General features: G+C 44.3%; 1 protein-coding gene across 3 annotated transcripts in view; it reads right to left on the bottom strand.

The window, feature by feature from the left end:
* The window catches only part of LOC144498628 (DENN domain-containing protein 2A), a 105446-nt gene that overhangs the window by 66558 nt on the left and 20380 nt on the right, over window positions 1-18508 (bottom strand). For 2 of the 3 annotated variants that reach the window (XM_078220021.1, XM_078220023.1), the window contains exon 2: window positions 1575-1670. In XM_078220021.1, the coding sequence (XP_078076147.1) occupies window positions 1575-1660 (86 nt within the window). In that variant the 5' untranslated portion in view covers window positions 1661-1670. Of the gene's footprint in view, window positions 1-1574; window positions 1671-5606; window positions 5694-18508 lie in introns of those variants that run through there. The other variant, XM_078220024.1, reaches the window with a different exon arrangement.

Raw genomic sequence — 18508 nt, 5'->3', positions numbered from 1 at the left:
GCGGATAGTTGGGAACCTGTCTCGGGGGCAGGGAATTCATATGGTGTTCGTGGAAGTAGAAAGGACTAGGGTTGGGAAGCATTTTCCGATCGGGGCCATTGTGATCTCCTCGACTCGTTTCGATCGCCTCAGGGGGTCGGAGAGGAATTTCCCAGATTTTTTTTTCCCCATATTGGCCCTGGGGTTTTTCACTCTGGGTTTTCGCCTCTCCCTGGAGATCACATGGTCTGGAATGGGGGGGTGGGGGTAAGTTAATAGGTTGTAATGAACAAAGCATCGTAGCTGTGAGGGACAGCTCGGTGGATAGGATATTGGTATGTAGATAGGCTGGAAAATTGGGCGGGGATCCTGGATTCAGGATTCAATCCTGGACCGGGGAGCGGCGCGGGCTTGGAGGGCCGAAGGGCCTGTTCCTGTGCTGTATTGTTCTTTGTTTGTTCTTTGACACTGATGAACACTCTGCAATTTGTTAAATTCTCTAATCGTAGAAGAATTAAACTGCGAGTGATCAGAATTTGTATTTGCCAACAATTAGCACCTCAGCATTGTGCATTACTCAGGATACAACTGGTGTCCATATAAAAAAGAATATAATTCAACTTAGTGACAATGCCACAAAGACTTACTAACAATATAATTAACATACAAGTGCACATTAATATACTATGCTCCAGGAAAATGTCATTATTTATGCAAACAATGACTAAACTGAGTGGTCTCAACCTGGTATTTTCCCACCTGGAAGGAATGGTTCACATGGGCCTGAAAATAATACTGACTGGAAAATCTCGAGATTTGCAACCTCACTCTCCAATATATTCTCAATGGTTTTACCATCTGTGTGCAGTAAGGAAAACACTAATAATTTATTCACCAAAATAATTTAGGGCTATTGCAAACTTCTTTTCAAATTCCATCATTTGAAACACCAACTTCCCTTCCCCAAAACACCCTAATTCCTGACTCATTATGGATGATATCACAGGAAATCTGCCAGTACATATCCAGAATGTAGTTTTTATATACACGCACACATCCAAAATCATGGACCATTGCGTGCAAACTCTTTGTCACATCTAAACAAAATGCACAAAGAAATAGCCATTTACAATGCATAGGCTGGCTCTGCAGGAGCAGAAATAACTGAAGCTACAAAGCCACAATATCTGCAGCTTCTTGATTAACTTGCTTGCAAACAATGCCAGAATCTTCAGCCATAACCCATGAACTCAATGGAGGTAATTTTAACTTTTAGTGCTAAGTGAAAATGAATCATTTTCCCTCCTTGCTCAACCTTTTTCACACCTCGCTCAAATATATTTTCCACGGGGGTTTTAAACAGTAGAGGGTGAAACAGCCTAACCAGTCCCTACTGCCGATTTTATCAGCCAGGACAAGTTTCATCCCCAATGGTTACCTTAACTGAGATTCCATCAATTTTTCAACATACAACATTTTAACAATTGTGGTCTGACACCTCATTGTGTTATGACATCATCCCATTTATAAGACAGGCAAGTCACTAAATCGAGACGGCCCCAGTTCTATATGGTTCAATGGCAGATTTTGCTCACCAGTCAGTGGACTTTGAGTTGCAGGTGGTTGTTGTCCAGCTTAACACCGTTGTCTTATTGGCTGTCATTGTGTTGGTAAAAGGCATGTTCCTTCACCTGTGCAAGGGTATAAAATATAATAATCAGTCAGGCCTGTGATTACTATGGCCATTATTAATAATCTTGTGATAAATATGGCATAATTAATTGCAATAATGGGTTGGATGGAAGGGAATGAACAAGATTTCCCATACCCATCCCTATCCAACAACTCTTTGTTCCACGGAATCATACATTGCAGAATGGGCATTTTGGCCCATCGAGCCTGCACAGACACATTAGAAACCCCACACTCCAGTCTAGAGTGTGCCAGAGGCAGGGACAAATGTCCATCCACCATGTCTACAGTGTGCTTTGCTTCTACATGTTGCCCGATTCCTCTGTGAGGTTATAAAGCACATTTTACCGTTATGATGGTCATTGATAGATAGGCAGTATGGTGCTGCAATTAACATTTCTCGCAGGGATGCATTATGTAAAGATCAAGAACCTTGTTGAAGGGGCTAAACAATCTACCCCAGTTCCTATGTACCACACTTTGAAACAGCTCCTCCCATAAAGCTGGTCACTAAGCATGAGCAAAAAGTGCAAGCGAGCCCCTGGTTCCAGCAATTAACTGTCCTCCACCCTGAATGGCTACACTGAAAAACTGACTTGAAATGGAATTGTCTGCACAAAGAAGAATGAAGGCTCTCCAGTAAGTACATTATAATTTTTCATACAATGTACTGCCAAGGCCCCAGATATGATCCTTGGCCTATGCCAGGTTAACCTAGCTCAACTGGATCTTGGGGTCTAACATTGCTTTCAACAGCTCTGGGATAAGGAATGTTCATTCAGGAATCTAACCCTGATTGCTGTAAACTGACCCCCTTTCTGGGAAATGTATGCATGATATTTCAGGTGAGAACACAATTAGGCATGATTGTGGTAGGTTCACAATTGAGATTTTGGATGCCGAGATAATTTTCACTATTAATATTCAGAACAAATGACTGAATCAGAGATCCAGGAGGATACACTGTACATTCTGGCATATCCCTGGGTTAATGATCATGGCCTGAATTTTCACACAGGCTCTCTGCCTTTGTGAAAATGGTGGCAGAGGCCCAGATCTGGAAGTCCCACCTCTGAACCCAGCTCCTGCTATTTTCACTGGCTTGGAATGGGGCTGGGTTCTAATTTATGCATCTGGTTTCACGGCAGCAACTGCACATGTTGAAGTGCATGTGCATCTGCCTCAGTCAGATCTGATTTTGGCTTGTGATATGTCTAAAACAGGAAAGATGCATTTGGACCAGGTAGGAGATGACCTAAAGGCGCCAGAGTTCTTTGCAGATGTACAGTATCCTTTTGGATGTGGTCCTGGGCACTTCTGAGAGAGGAAAGCTGCCCTTTGGGATTGTTAAAATTCAACATGAATGTTCATAAACTCACTGGAATGGTCAGGTCCATTGGAAGTGTCAAAAGAACTTGACAGTTTTCAGTATTTAAAAAAAAGTGCTTATTTCAATCTGTCTGTGGGCATAAACCCAAGAGTTGTCATTATGGGATTAGAGCTGCATGACTGCTTTTACAACCTTTCATTATCACAGTAGGGTGCCTGTCAGTTCAGTTTGATTGACAGCTCCATGTAGTTATAAACTATTACATAGAATCCCTGCAATGCAGAAGGAGGCCATTCACCCATTGAGCCAACAACAATCCCTCTCAGGCTCTATCCCCATAACCCCCATTTATCCTGCTAGTCTCCCTGACACTAAGGGGCAATTTAGCATGTCCAATCAGCCTAACCCGCACATCTTTGGAGTGTGGGAGGAAACCAACGCTCCCAGAGGAAACCCACACAGATACAGGGAGAACATTCAAACTCCACACAGATAGTGACCTGAGGCTAGAATTGAACCTGGGTCCCTGGCATTGTGAGGCAGCTATGCTAACCACTGTGCCACCGTACAGCCCACTCTTTGAAGTAGGGCTATGAATACAAAAGTTTGTTTTCAGAAAGGATTAAAGGAATTTAAATGGAGTGAAGGGTTTTTATCAATGAATGTTATTTTTCAAAATAGTGAATTAATCGAGAGATACTTTATTTAATCTCAGCTTGGGTCCTGAGATCTGCACATTGCGGACACTGGGTAAGTTGGTATGGTAGATGCAAAGGAAAATGGTGGCGGGTGGGAACAGGGGTTGGCATGAGTTGGCACTAAGTTGGCACTGGGGCAATGAAAGGCCATGGGGCTGAGTGGGGGGACATGTTAGCATGGATAGAGTATAAAGAGTCCGGGGGCGGGGTGGGGGGGTGGTAAGAGCTTTTTGTTCTTTTATTGCTTATTTTCATAGTCTTGGCAAGATGACAGTGCAACCTTTTACCCAGCCCTCACCCAGCAGCCACTTTCCGGGGCACCTGCAATGATCCCTCTCCCCAAAAACCCAACATTCTTAGGGACACTTTCCCGGGAGGGGTTTACAGAGCTGCAAAATGTCACAACTCTGCGCTCTCAGCCAGGAGAGAATATTCAAGCCCATGATTCTGCTGATACAATTCCTAACCCCACACTACTCACGCTGCTGCCTTCATAAATACTTTGAGTAATTTATTTTCATCAGATATGAGTACTCATTGTTCAAAAGAAATCAACAAAATATTCATAAATCTTCATAACTAGGCGTAAAATGATCTCTCATTTAACAGCATATTTATCATTTTAACTGTGCCAGACAGGAAAATAAGCTTCAGATAAAGTACGAGTTCAATGGTTAAAAAACCCCAATGATCAGGATATTTGACCATTAAGCTGCAGTGACCATCATACACACTGATCATTGACCCTCACATCAGACTAACTGATTTGTTTTACATGTTGAGCTGGATTTTGCTGACTTTAACCAGTGCCAAGTGTGCGGGAAAGAGGCAAAGGGGACTGGAACTCAGAAATTGCAACCTCCTTTACACCGACTGGCATTCTGACTGGTGCAGAAAAAGTGGGATGCCTACTACAATTCTATATTTCATGGGATATTGAAAACTGTAGACCATGTCAGTTATGAGAGGTGCTGAAAGAAGAGAAAGCCTGTTTTGCAGTCTGGAATCTGCTGACAGATAGGTTTAAAAGATGTTGTATGTCATAAGAAGATGCTGTATGATAATTCAAGTATGTTTTAATGCAGTGATTGGTAACGAGGTTCGTTGTCAAAAGATAAGTGACAAGTAAATTGACCAGCATTGTGAAAATGTTCACATGAATTTGAGTATGTTATCCACTGGATAAAGTGCTCTTCTACATTCACCAGTATGTAGGATTTTATGGAACATGTGCTTTATTTTCAATCTTCATTCACAGCCCAGCCATCTGTTGAGTTTTTTAAATAGCTGAGCAGATGATTGGCTTCTTTGATTGACAGGCCAGCCATCTGTTGAGTCTTTGATTCAGTTATCCCATTGCTTCAAAGGCTTTTACATATTCAGCTTTGGAGTTTTGTTGACACAGTTGTGCCATGGAACCTCATTGTAAATGCTTGGTGAGCTGCAAATCCCACTAATACTTGAAGCTCAGCGGGGAATGTTGAACAGGTGTCAAGAGGATTGTAAGCTTTGTTTAGGTCTTTAAATTGCTGTTTGTTTGTTTTGACAGTTTTGTGAGCATCTCAAAGACTTCCCAATGTTATTATAGAACTCATGAGTTCTGTCCATAATGGATACTGGGTAAGTGAGCATGGGGGTAATGAGGGGAGCATGGGGGTGAAGATGGGAGATTGGAAGGTGGAGTGGTGTTAGTCATGCACAAAAATGGGCCAATGAATAGAGGCAGGTAGTCTAACCCATCCACCTCCATTCCTACCTCGGGCTTGCTTTCAGAAATGGCAGTCTTAACTCCAGCCCACTCTCACCACTCCACCATGATGACAGAATGAGCAGGCACTAGCACTTGGGAGGTGGATCAAACATTAGGAAATGATTTCCAACTCAAAAGGAAAATTCTAGCCTGTTACCTCTGCTTGTGCCATGCCTCTGAGTAGAAATACTTTAGCGTGTTGTATGCATATATGTTTCTCCACACTCAGGGTTTACTCTCTGGCTGAATCATCAGCAGCAGTTTGGAATTCTCTCCAAGGAATACCAGGTGCATGTAAAAGGTGAGTAACAGCCCAAAATAGATAAATGGTGAGTAGCAAATAGTACCACAGGAGCTGCAGGTCACATTCACAATTCCATCTACTGGTTAATGTTAGCATTATTCCAGGTTGATCATTAGGCTTCACTGCGCATTACGTTAATCAGGGATTTGCACTACCATACCATATGTGACAAACATGGGATTCCATTACATTGGCCCAGAGCTTCAAGTCTCCGGACAGTTAGGCTGGACATACTCCCCAAGTTGCACTATTGGACCCCTTGGAAGTCTCCAAGTTTGGGTCAGAGACTTTAAATAGTTCCAACTTACTTAAGTGTGTAGTTACCCAAGATTCTAGTCTAACTTCTGGGTGACTGTGCAACTGACCTCCCCCAACCAGCCCCTCCCCACCCACCCAACTCAACCTGACCACACCAACTCCCCCCGACCACACCAACTCCCCCTGAAACCCCAACTACTCCCCCAACCTCATCATAAGTCTCACCCCTGACCTCCCCACTAACACCCAAACTCTCAACCCAATATCAATACCTTAACCCTCCTTCACCCACTTATCTTTCCCACATAATCTCTTAACCCCTCACCCTAACCTAACCAACTCTACACCTTTTCCCACATACCTCATCCATCCTATCCCTTTATGCACCCAGCTTCTCTCTGTAGCTTTTCAAAGAAACTTTGGGACAATTAAACTCTAGTTGCCAGAATATGGCTGCTGGTGGGTGTGCCTTCTGCGCCTATTGCCTTCATTGATATCTCTGAGGTTTCTTGTGCTGAGTCAGTTTGGAAGGATCCTCCATTGGAGAGTTGCCTAGAAAAATCAGAGGAAGGCAAGTGGGCATGTTTCTCTCTGGTCAAGGTTATGAAATAGGGGTTCCATTCCTGATCAGAAGATTTGGGCAGCACGGTAGCACAGTGGTTAGCACTGCTGCTTCACAGCTTCACAGCTCAGGGACCTGGGTTCGATTCCCGGCTTGGGTCACTGTCTGTGTGGAGTTTGCACATTCTCCTCGTGTCTGCGTGGGTTCCTCCGGGTGCTCCAGTTTCCTCCCACAGTCCAAAGATGTGCGGGTTAGGTTGATTGGCCATGCTAAATTTGCTCCTTAGTGTCCTGAGATGCGTAGGTTAGAGGGATTAGTGGGTAAAATATGTAGGGATATGGGGGTAGGGCCTGGGTGGGATTGTGGTCGGTGCAGACTCGATGGGCCGAATGGCCTCTTTCTGTACTGTAGGGATTCTATGATTTGGGCAATTGTCTTTGGGACAGTCAGAGGTTGACTGGGAATCTGCCCGCTTTCCAATGCAACCATGTCTCAAATTCTTGTGTCGGAAACAATGGGGGCTCCGGAATTCTGATCCTGTGGAAAGGTATGTTTCTTTGCCTCCTAACACGACACCCCCAGCCACATTTACTGAAGGGTTGTAACTAAATGCCTCCTGCTGTACCCTCCTTGCTCAAGGTGGATTCACCAAATAAACTAAGCCTTGGAGGAGATGCACAGAGATTGCATGTTGCATCGCAAACCCTGTCTAGGCACATGGACACCTTACAAGGGAGAATGGTTCTACTGTTGTTAAGCCCTACCAAGGAGACCACTGACATTTTTTCACTCCCTTACAATATACCTGATGTGAATTAGTACATAACCATAGCAATGCAATAGAAATAAAATAACAGGAAGACACCATTGTCTGTCAAACAAAGAAGCCTCAACAAAATATGTGAAATACTCGGCATTCTATTTTTCCAGACACTCTACATTTCAACTTTGGCACTGTGCCCAGAACTAGGAAAATTTTTAACTTTCTTCCTGGCTTATTCTTTCACTTGTACTCCATTAACTAAATTAAACACACAAGGAGATGACTTATTTTATGACTAAATTTGGTCAAGAAAATTCTCCTGACAATCACACGCTGCGTTATTCTGGGTAGTTGGACTTTCTTTAGTTTGTTTTGTACATTCAGTGTTATTTGCAGAGTGCAACGTCTGAGCAATCCATACAGGACTGAATATAGATTCTCTACACATTTAACCTCAGAGTAGGAAAACTGTATTTTCGCTAAAGAATATTTAAATACTTTAATACTTAGAAACATTTGTGCAAGAAGGAAAAAGATAGAACTCATTCTGTGCCATAGAAACATTCATGAAGACCCCCTCCCTGTACCGCTGGAGAATCATTTAGGGATGCTTTCCCATTGTATCTCTGGATCAACCTTTTTAAGGTCGCCCAGTGGTTGTGACAAGCTGAGAACGCCACTGGTTTGATCCTGAGGAATGGTGAGTTCAGCCAAATGAAAGGGGGAAGAGAGACGGCAAAAGTTTGGTGGGTTTTGGGGTGGTGACGGGCGGTGTTGTGGAAATGAGAATGTAAAGGTTGTACTAGGCACTGGATTACAAAAGATAAAATTCCCACCCCTCATCGTTATCTCGTGACTCCTCCTGGAAGTGTACATAGATATTGGAGAATTATAAGATTATGGATGGCTGAGATAATCTCAGCTGATTCACCTGCCCAGACTCTCATTGAATCATAGAATGGATCACTACAGTGCAGAAGGAGGCCATTCAGTCCATCGATCCTGCACCAAGAACAATTCCACCCAAGCCCTATCCCATTAACCCTATGTATTTACCCTGCTAGTTCCCCTGATACTAAGGGACAATTTAACATGGCCAATCCACCTAACCTGCACATCTTTGGACTGTGGGAGGAAACTGGAACACCCACGCAGACACAGGGGGAACGTGCAAACTTCACACAGACAGTGACCCGAGGCAGGCACTGAACCCAGGTCTGATGCTGTGAGGCAGCAGTGCTAACCACTGTGCCACCGTGCTGCCCAAAATTTACCCTTTTGAAATCCATGCTGATTATTCATTATTAGATTTTTAATTTTATTCCACCTATGACCCAAGTGGCAATAAGGTACAGTATATATTATAGAATCATAGAATCAAAGAATCCCTACAGTGCAGACGGAGGACATTCGGCCCATCAAGTCTGCAATGATCACAATCCCACCAGACCCTATCCCTGTAACCCCATTTATTTACCCTGTTATTTCCCCTGACACTAAAGGTCAATTTAGCATAGCCAATCAACCTAACGTGCACATCTTTGGACTGTGGGAGGAAACCGGAGCACCTGGAGGAAACCCACGCAGACACGGGGAGAATATGCAAACTCCACATAGACACTGACCCGAGGATGGAATTGAACCCGGGTCCCTGGTGCTGGGAGGCAGCAGTGCTAACCACTGTGCCAATGTGCCATCACTCATGGTTCATACATTAAAAAATGGGTGCCCGGGTAAGACACCAACAGTTTTACCAGCGGTCCTCAAACTCTAGCCTTGTAAAGAGACAACTCTTTCATGAAGGAAGAAATGGGAGAAGATTCCGGCAAGAAAAATATTCCTTTGGATAATCCCAACTGTATCTCCATAGAGACTCATGTACAAATTTCTACAGGAAACCCCTTCGCTATATCTTCAAATAACACTTTGGGAGAATTCTGACAGACAAGGGGAGGTAAGTTTGGGTCTGCGAGGGGAGGTAGGTTTGGGTCTGCATGAGCAGTTAAATCTACTGAAAGTGACATTATGTCAGGATCTCAATATTTCATCCAGCCAGGTTTAAAGGCAAGGAGGGAATCCCTGCACAACTACAGAAACGAATTGGATTCTGCAAACAAGTAATTAAGTGTCTCTTTAACACTGCATTCTGGCTTTAATCCTCAGAGGACCTATTACTCGACTGCTAGTAACTTGCCAGGCTCGCCCAAGAAAGTGAAACAGTGGGGAGCACTTCTTCAATGAAACTAACAGGCTGGGAAGTATTTATTCAGTGGAACTGAGGAGCTTCAGTCATGGCCAGATGATAGGTTGTTCTCACAACATTCCTTGGCAGGAGATCGCCAACTTCTTGAAGTCACTTCATCTCTCTTGCACTTCATTTACCTTGAAATGCACTTCTCTGCTGCCAGCCTTCACTACAGAATGAGAGCAGCTTATACAGTTCTTGACCACAGATGCAAGGTTTTTCTCTTTATTCTTTCATGGGCTGCGAGTGTCGGTGGCTGAGCCAGCATTTGTTGCCATCCCTAATCGCCCTTGAACTTTATGGCTTGCACAGTTATTTCAGAGGGCAGTTGAGAGTCAAACACATTGCTGTGGGTCTGGAGTCACATGTAGGTAAGGACGGCAGATTTCCTTCCCTAAAGGACATTACTGAACCAAACCAAATTGATGATAGTTTCATAGTCACCAATACTGAGGGTAGATTTCAATTCCAGATTAATTAATCAAATTTAAATTCCTAGTCACCATTATCATAGAATCATAGAATCTCTACAATGCAGAAGGAGACCATTTAGCCCATTGAGCCTGCACCGACTACAATCCTACCCAGGCTCTATCCCCGTAACTCCATGTAACCCCTGCTAATCTCCCTGACATTAAGGGGCAATTTAGCATGGATAATTGACCTAACCCGCGCATCTTCAGAGTGTGGGAGGAAACCGGAGCAGCCAGAGGAAACCCACGCAGACACGGGGAGAACGTGCAAACTCCTCACAGACAGTAACCTAAGCAGGGAATCAAACCAGGGTCACTGGAGCTGTCACCGGGCCGCCCACAAAGGCTAGATTACTGAGGCTAGATTTCAATTCAGATCAATTAACTGAATTTAAATTCCACTAACTGACATGATGGGATTTGAACCCCAATCCCCAGAGTGTTAATCTGAGCATCTGGATTGCTAATCTAGTGTCATTAGCGCGACACCACCATCTCCCCAAGGCAGAGCAAGAGAAGGGAAAACAAACCAACAACAATAGCGCCAGCAGCAACTGGAGCAACATCAAACCAGCTGCCTTCTCCTCAGCCACATGTCACTCCACAGGGCAGAAAGAGTGGACACAGGAATCCAGCTCCAAGAAGGTGAGACCCTCAACATAGAGTCTCTAGGCAGAGGAGCAGCTCCCTTGAAATGTGGGAGCAGCTACAAAGAACAGTACAGCACAGGAACAGGCCCTTTGGCCCAGCAAGCCTGCGCCGACACATGATGCCTTTTGCCTCTACGCAGTCCGTGTATCAAGGGGCTCGGGCTTTCACAGCAGATCACTGCTGATATCAGCAACCTCCTGGATCAAGACTTCCTTCCCATTGGAGCTGGTAGACACACATTGCCAGTGACTGGCAAGGTGCCTGCACTGGAGGACTACCCACCCACCCCTCTACTATTGTTATAACTAGGAAAACGTGTATGCAGCATACATCCATTTTGATACATGCTGGTAGAATAAATTAATTTTGAATTAGAGAATCTGAAATTTACTGTACAGAAGAAAACCATTCAGCCCATTGTATCTATGCTGGCCCATCTAATCCCACGTTCCAGCTCTTGGTTCTTACCCTTGTAGGTTAAGGAACATCCATGTACATAACAAAGTATCGTAAAATTTCATTTATCTACTACTGTGCCAACCGGCACGCTCGAGTAACTGGAATTGTAGTGTAAGCTCTGTCTTTTGACTGGATGTATCTCTCAGAATCTGGCACTAACACGTGTTGCCGAGTAGTTATGTTCATCGCTCTCAGTCAGTCCCACTCTCACAGAATTGCAAATAATTGTGAAACTGATGGGCAGTTGTTCTCAGCCTTGCCTTGGTCTCCATCTCCCACTGTTCTACAGCACTATGTTCCCTTGGTGTCGTTCACTAGATTCACTCACTCCTGCACCTCCCATGAGACCTCAAATCACCCAGCTACTCACTGATTGGATATCAGGGAACTTCTGGTTGGAAGAAAATGTGGAATTCATTTGCAATATGCCAGATAATAGAAACGTAGAAATGTTACTGTGCTTTTTAAATTCAATGAGGGTTTTTGTCTCTACCCTCCCCAACCACCACCCTCCCTCAGCCCCCCCCCCCCCCCCCCCCATCCCCACCACCACCATCCCCCAACCACCCTTTTGGGAAATGTGTTCCAGACCCCCATAAACCCTCTGAATGAAAAATATTTCACTTCAAAAAAACCACTAATTCTACTGCCAATTACTTTAAATCTATGCCACAGTTATTGAACTCTCTGCTAAGGGAAATCATCCTTCCTACCGTACTAGAAACCTCCTAGTCACAAAAACACCAGTCAACTATTAATCAGAGCTCCCTGCCACTGAGCCAATTTTGGATTCAACTTGCCACTTTCCTTTGCAAACCATGGCCTTTTACTTTTCTGACTAATCTGCCTTGCCTTGTCAAAAGTGTTGCCAAAACGCATGTAAACTACATCAACTACTACCTTCTATGATCCTCCTTGTTACCTCCTCAAAAAATCCAATCAGGTTAGTCAGACCCGACCTTCCCTCAACAAATTCCTGACTAGCCTTGATTAATCTGTGCCTTTCTAAATGGCGATTAATACTGTCGCTCAGAATTTTCATCCAATGTCTTGCCCACAATGTTAAGCTAACCGGCCTCTCATTACACAGTCCAACCCTTAAATCTTTTTTTAAGCAATGTTTCAGTCCTCAGGCAAAGAAGATTGGAAAATGACAATCATAACCTCCACTATTTATTCTCTTGACTCCCTTACCTTCCAACTGGCCCTGGTTATTTATCTTTCAAAAATGTTAAACACATTAATATTTTCACTTTCACTATGTTTATCCCATCCAATATCTCCCACTCCTCCTTAACTGTAACGTCTGCATTGTCCTTTTTTGGTTAAGACTGGCACAAAACATTCATAAAGAACTATATCCACATCTTCCACCTGTACATACAGGTTATCTTTTTTGTCTCCAATAAGTCCTACTCTTTCCTTCGTTATTCTCTTGTTCTTTATGTATTTATAAAATAACTTGGCATTTTCCTTGATTCTTACATGTCAATACCTTTTCTTACCCCTCTTTAATTTCCTTGTTAATTTCATTCTTGTATTATACTCCTCTACACCAAACTAAAAATGGAAATGACTTACATTTACAAAATACCTGATCACTTCCTAAGTATCCTCAGATACTACACATATAATAAATAATTGTCATTATGTTTGCAAACACAGCACAATTTTGTATGCGGAAAGATCTCGCATACAGCACAGATAAATGTGATTCACTGTTTGCAGGAATTGTTTTGAGAATCTTGGCCACAACATCCAAATAACAGTGCCTCATCACATTCCTTTGGATCATTACTTTCTACCTGTACAGTTTAAACATCTCATCAGAAAGATGGCACTTCCTAGTCCTTCCTCAGTACTGCACTAGAAAAATCAGCCTGGATCAGTGTGTTGTCCAACAGAAACTGATGACTAGCTAGAGGCACGACCTTCAGCCACGTGCTAATTTTCTATATCACCAGTGAATAGAATTTGGGGATGCTAGAGTGGCATTTAGGCACCCCAGGGTATGGGGGTGGATAGCAATCAGCTCTATTGGAGGCTGATTACAGTGTTTCACTCTGCAGTGGAGCTGAGAGGAGCTCTTGGCTCCACTTTCACATTAATTTAAGAGCCTACCTTTCTCCACTGGTTCCTTTAAGGGGTGCTGGTTAGGTTGTGTGCAGAGCATGTTTTGCTGAGCACAGTCAGCTGTGTCCTGGCCAACTATAATTTTGCGGAGGGAGCCTCAAACAGGTCTGAGTTTTCTGATTTCTATTTGCAAAGGGTCTGCGACATGTTTCAGGTACTGTCTCCTTTAATGGCCCTTTTGTGCCTTCACTGTTCCATCGTGAGTGTGCACACCTCATCTGTTATATTGGATGTTTAGATGTCTGTTTTGCAGACTAGACACAGGCGTGGGAACACTGCATTTCTAAGCCACACTGTCTTTAATTTAAATACAGAGTGGTGGAATGGAATCTGGAACCAACAACAAGATCTTTAAAACCAGTATTGCTGCAGGTTAGGGGTCATTAAACACAGTCGGTAAGAGCAGGATCCCAGTGTGATGACGTCATTGTCAACAGCTCTACAAGTACGTTCCCCACTGCTTAACCCAAATGCAAAGATGAAAGGAAAACTCCAGTGTTGTAGCAATCACGCTCCACAGAGCATCTGCATAGCATGTTGACCAAAGTAACAGAGCAGCACCAGTGTTTCCACTGTGAAGGGGGAGCTGGAGAACTATTCAAGGTCATTCCAACCCCAGCACTCATTCCTGAGCCAGTGAGTGACACCGCCTAAAATTGTAAAACAAATACTTTGCAACAGGTCATTTCAATGTAAAAACAGAAAACATAAACGGTGGCACAGTGGTTAGCACTGCTGCCTCACAGCGCCAGGGATCCAGGTTCGATTCCCAGCTTGGGTCACTGTCTGTACGGAGTTTGCACGTTCTCCCTGTGTCTGCGTGGGCTTCCTCCGGGTGCTCTGGTTTCCTCCCACAGTTCGAAAGAATTGCTGATTAGGTGCATTGGCCATGCTAAATTCTCCCTTAGTGTACCCGAACAGGTGCCAGAGTGTGGCGACTAGGGGATTTTCACAGTAACTTCATTGCAGTATTAATGTAAGCCTGCTTGTGACACTAACAAATAAACTTTTAAACCAAAGAGAAAGCCAGATAGCCATTTCAAGTGGAACCAATCCCCAAATTCTGCTGAGGTGAATCACCCAAAATATTAATTGTTCTTTTTTGTTTGAACGTCATCAGAGTTTAGTTCACATTCAGCATATGGTTTTTGAGATTTCAAGCCTTTATGCTTTGCGTGTCATCTCATTTTCTTGTATTTCAGCCAACTTCATCAATAATCCAGGTAAACTTTCAACACCAAACTAATCAGTGACACCTCAGCACATCACTTTACATCAGAGAATGTGATAAAACTTATGACATTTCACTGAAAACTTCAGCGTGATAAAAGGAGACAAATAGCCGCTAATCTTAAAATTGATAATTACAGGGAAAACATTTATTACATAATACGAGTGGGATCAATGAGGATAGCTAAAGAAAAGCACCGACAAGTTTAGGAATGCACACCCTGCCATCTAATTAAGTTTTTTGCTTTTAGTTAGGCAGTCTCACTCCCTAGGGGATGATGTAAATGCATGAAGTAACTCAAGCAGGCCTCAAAATTACTCTCAAGGAGGTTGGCAGAAGGCCAGGCCCACAGAAAGGCAGCTGAAGAAAGAGCCAGGATTCTTGTCTATAGTATGTAAATCTTCAGGGAGCGAGCCAGTAAGTCAGTGTGCAGTCAGTCTCCAGTGCTAAACATTGCCGGGAATAACCCATTGTCCGCTGGAACAAAAGCACGAGCTCCGGCATGTGAGCCAAGAGAGGCCATCTGGCTACCCTGTTTGAAAACCAGTGTTAAGAATGTGACCTGTGGGATATCTTTATTTGTGCTAGGGAGACAGGCCCTGGAACGAAACAGAGGACAATGCCCCGTGTGCGAGTGTAGGGTTACATACAGTAATGAACTAAAAAGGTAGGCAGACCCAAAACCTCAGTGCACAACTGAAGGAAGCAAACTGGTGGTAGGAAACTTTACATTCAGTACATTAGTACAGGCTGATACCAACACTCCAGGGCATCCTTACAAATCTACTTAATTTCTTCAAAACCCTGAGAAGTTTATAGTGGTCTCTACAAATCACTGTTTTGTACAGATTCACACTGGGAATCTTTAGTGTAATGATCAGTGTTCACTGGGGGAGTATGCACGAAAAGAGACTTCACAATATGATCCCGACTACATCCTACACAATAAGCAGGAATGAGCTTGGACACAAGTCCAGAACTATATGCACGCCGAACTGTATGTTTTACTTTTCATTAAATAAATTATTTGCAGCCATTCCTGCCCCACACATGCTAAACATCTGCAGTCGTCACTCTAGGTTAGTGCCTGTTTGTGTTCGTGGACAAACAAAGAAAAAATCACCACCATTCTTGGCTCCACTTTTACCTGCTGCTGTCACTTAAGGACTGAACCCTGCTGCGGGCAGGAAGATTCAGGGTATTCTTGTAAGATCAGGAATTTCTTCCCACAGCCATGTTCAATCCTCTCTGCAGCAATGGAAGAAAGAGTGCATTCATGGCACTTGAGTGACAATAGAACACAGCAAAATGTACACAAAATACCCTGCGAATTCCCCTCACAAATGGGGGAAAATCTCCACAAAGGGTGTAAGTTTTTCATTAAATAAGCCATGGAATATTGGTCATTCAACACAGCCCCTGTGCCCAATCAGTGCAATGTTCTATAGTCATGCACTTTGTGCCATTCCCAAGGCCGTATAAGCTCGTTTTTACATAAATACCTTTGATTAACTCGTCATAGCTTTGGAATGATTCGTCTGTTCTCCCTCCCATTTCCTCACCTTCACCCCTCGATTTGGCACTGGGCCAAACAGGGAGGAGAGGATACACGAACACTGTACAATAATGAACAGCACGTCATTCTATATTATGAATAGCTAAACACGTGACTCAGTCACAGGCCACTTTATCTGACGCCTAAAACTCTGTTATTGAGTTTGCTGCATTCTATTGTACTAAATGATGAATCTTTTATTGTTGGTGAAGGGTGGGGGGAAAGAGTGGGTCATTTGAAGCGGTTAAATTACTTAAATTCCATCCACATATTCAGATTTATTGTATTTACTTCATCAGTCATTCAGTATTGCACGGGAGAGAGATTTACTGGAATTTTACCGCCTTGCCCGCTCGCGGCTCGTAAGATCCTGCCCAAGGCCAACAGAGAATGCCGTTCTGCCAGCCTCACCAGCCCTGATTCTGGGGTGAGCGGCCGGTAAAATTACAGCAGTTTTGTCTGATGGTGCTGGGAAAGGCTGACAGTTCCTGAATTGAGTTTCAAAATATGGGGTTTTGCAGGTTTGGATTCACCAGAGGAGTAAATCGTTATTCGTAAATGGTTACAAGATGGCGGATGCGCCTTCCTCAGGAAAGGCAAACTAGAAGAAGAACGTCGTCTCTATGGGGTCGGCTTTGCTGTAAAAAATGAATTGGTCGGACATCTCAACAAACACCCCCCCACTGTGGGATGAGCAAACGCCTCATGACCTTATGGCTCACTCTGCCCCTGAAGCAGCCATCAGTGCTCATGCGCCAACCCAGGACGCAACAGACAGGACAATAGAGGCATTCAGCTCCAACCTCGACCAATCGCTGTCCCGCATCCCGAAGAAAGACAAGCTGATTCTCCTCGATGATTTCAATGCTAGAGTCAGGAGGGATGCAAATCTTTGGAAAGGCAGTGAAGGAGTGGGGAAAACAAATGCCAATGGAGTTATCCTCCTTTTGACAAACTGTCTAGAACATGACCTGGTCATTACAAATCCACCAGAAGGACAAGCAGGACACCTCATGGCAACACCCCCACTCCAAGCACTGACCCCAATCGACTATATAATTGTCCGAGCAAGAGACCGCAAAGATGTCCACATCATCCCTGCCAAAACCAGAGCCAACGACCGCTGAGCTGACCACCAACTAACCTGATCTACCATTTCCATCACCCTGGCCCCAAAAGCCGAGGCAGAAAAATCTCTGCTGCAGGAGACTCAGTGTCGCTCAATGATCCTGAGAGGAAAGAGCTACTCAGTCAGCACCCCACCTGGTGATGACCAATGAGCCAGATCCTCAGAGTATGCACATGACCTGGTCCACCTTAAAGACACCATAGTCAGCACTTGCAAGGAGACATTCACCTCCTGACCAGCAAACACCAAGCCTGGTTTGATGAGAATGATCAGGAGATCCAGCATCACTTTGAATGCAAACGCAAAGCATTCCTGAACTGGCAGCTCCACCAAAACCCGAGTGAGAGGAAACATGCTTACAGGCGACTGAAGACTGAGATGCAACAAAGAACCCGTGACCTAAGGAACAGGTGGTGGGTGGAAAGAGCACAAGGGACACAGCAAATCTCTGACAACCACAATGTGTGTGACTTTTTCAGCGCAATTAAAACCATCTGTGGTCCGAGTACCCAGGGAACCACCGCACAGAGTCAAAAACAGAGAGGCGCTCATCAAAGGCAGAGAAGCAGTCAACGCTGGAGTGAGCACTTCGAGGACTTCCTCAACAAAGATGCAGCCATCGACGCAAGTGACCTCAACACCATCCCGCAACACGCTACCCACCATCATCTCATCACAACACTAGCTTGCCTTAATTATGACCATCTTCAAGGAAGGAGATAGGTCCGACTGTGGGAATTACAGAGGGATTTCCCTACTCTCTGCCATGGGAAATGTCATCGCGAGAATCCTCCTCAACCATCTCCTCCCAGTGGCTCCTCCTTGAGTTTCCGCCCATCATGAGGAACAATAGACATGATCATTAACGTGCAACAGATACAGGAAAAGTGCAGGGAGCAGCATCAGCCTCTGTACATGGCCTTCTTCAACCTTGCAAAAGCCTTTGACTCTGTAAACCATGAGGCATTGTGGAACATCCTCCTCAAATTCAGCTGCTGGAGAAATTCATCACCATTCTCTGCCTGCTCCACAATGACATGTAAGCCGTGATCCTCACCAACGGAACCACCACAAACCCAATATGTGTGCAAACTGGGGTCAAACAGGTCTGGGTTATCACACCAATGCTCTTCTCCATCTCCCTCGCAGTAACACTCCACCCCATCACCTTGAAGCTCCCCGCTGAAGTGGAGCTAACCGACCGGACAAGCGGGATACTGTTCAACTTCCTACGCCTCCAGGCCAGAACCAAGGCCACCCCAAGTTCTGTCATCAAGCTGCAGTACGCAGATGACA

This window comes from Mustelus asterias, chromosome 9 (assembly GCF_964213995.1).
Source record: "Mustelus asterias chromosome 9, sMusAst1.hap1.1, whole genome shotgun sequence".
NCBI classification, from domain to species: domain Eukaryota; kingdom Metazoa; phylum Chordata; class Chondrichthyes; order Carcharhiniformes; family Triakidae; genus Mustelus; species Mustelus asterias.
This window is presented reverse-complemented; position numbering and strand designations above follow the sequence as displayed.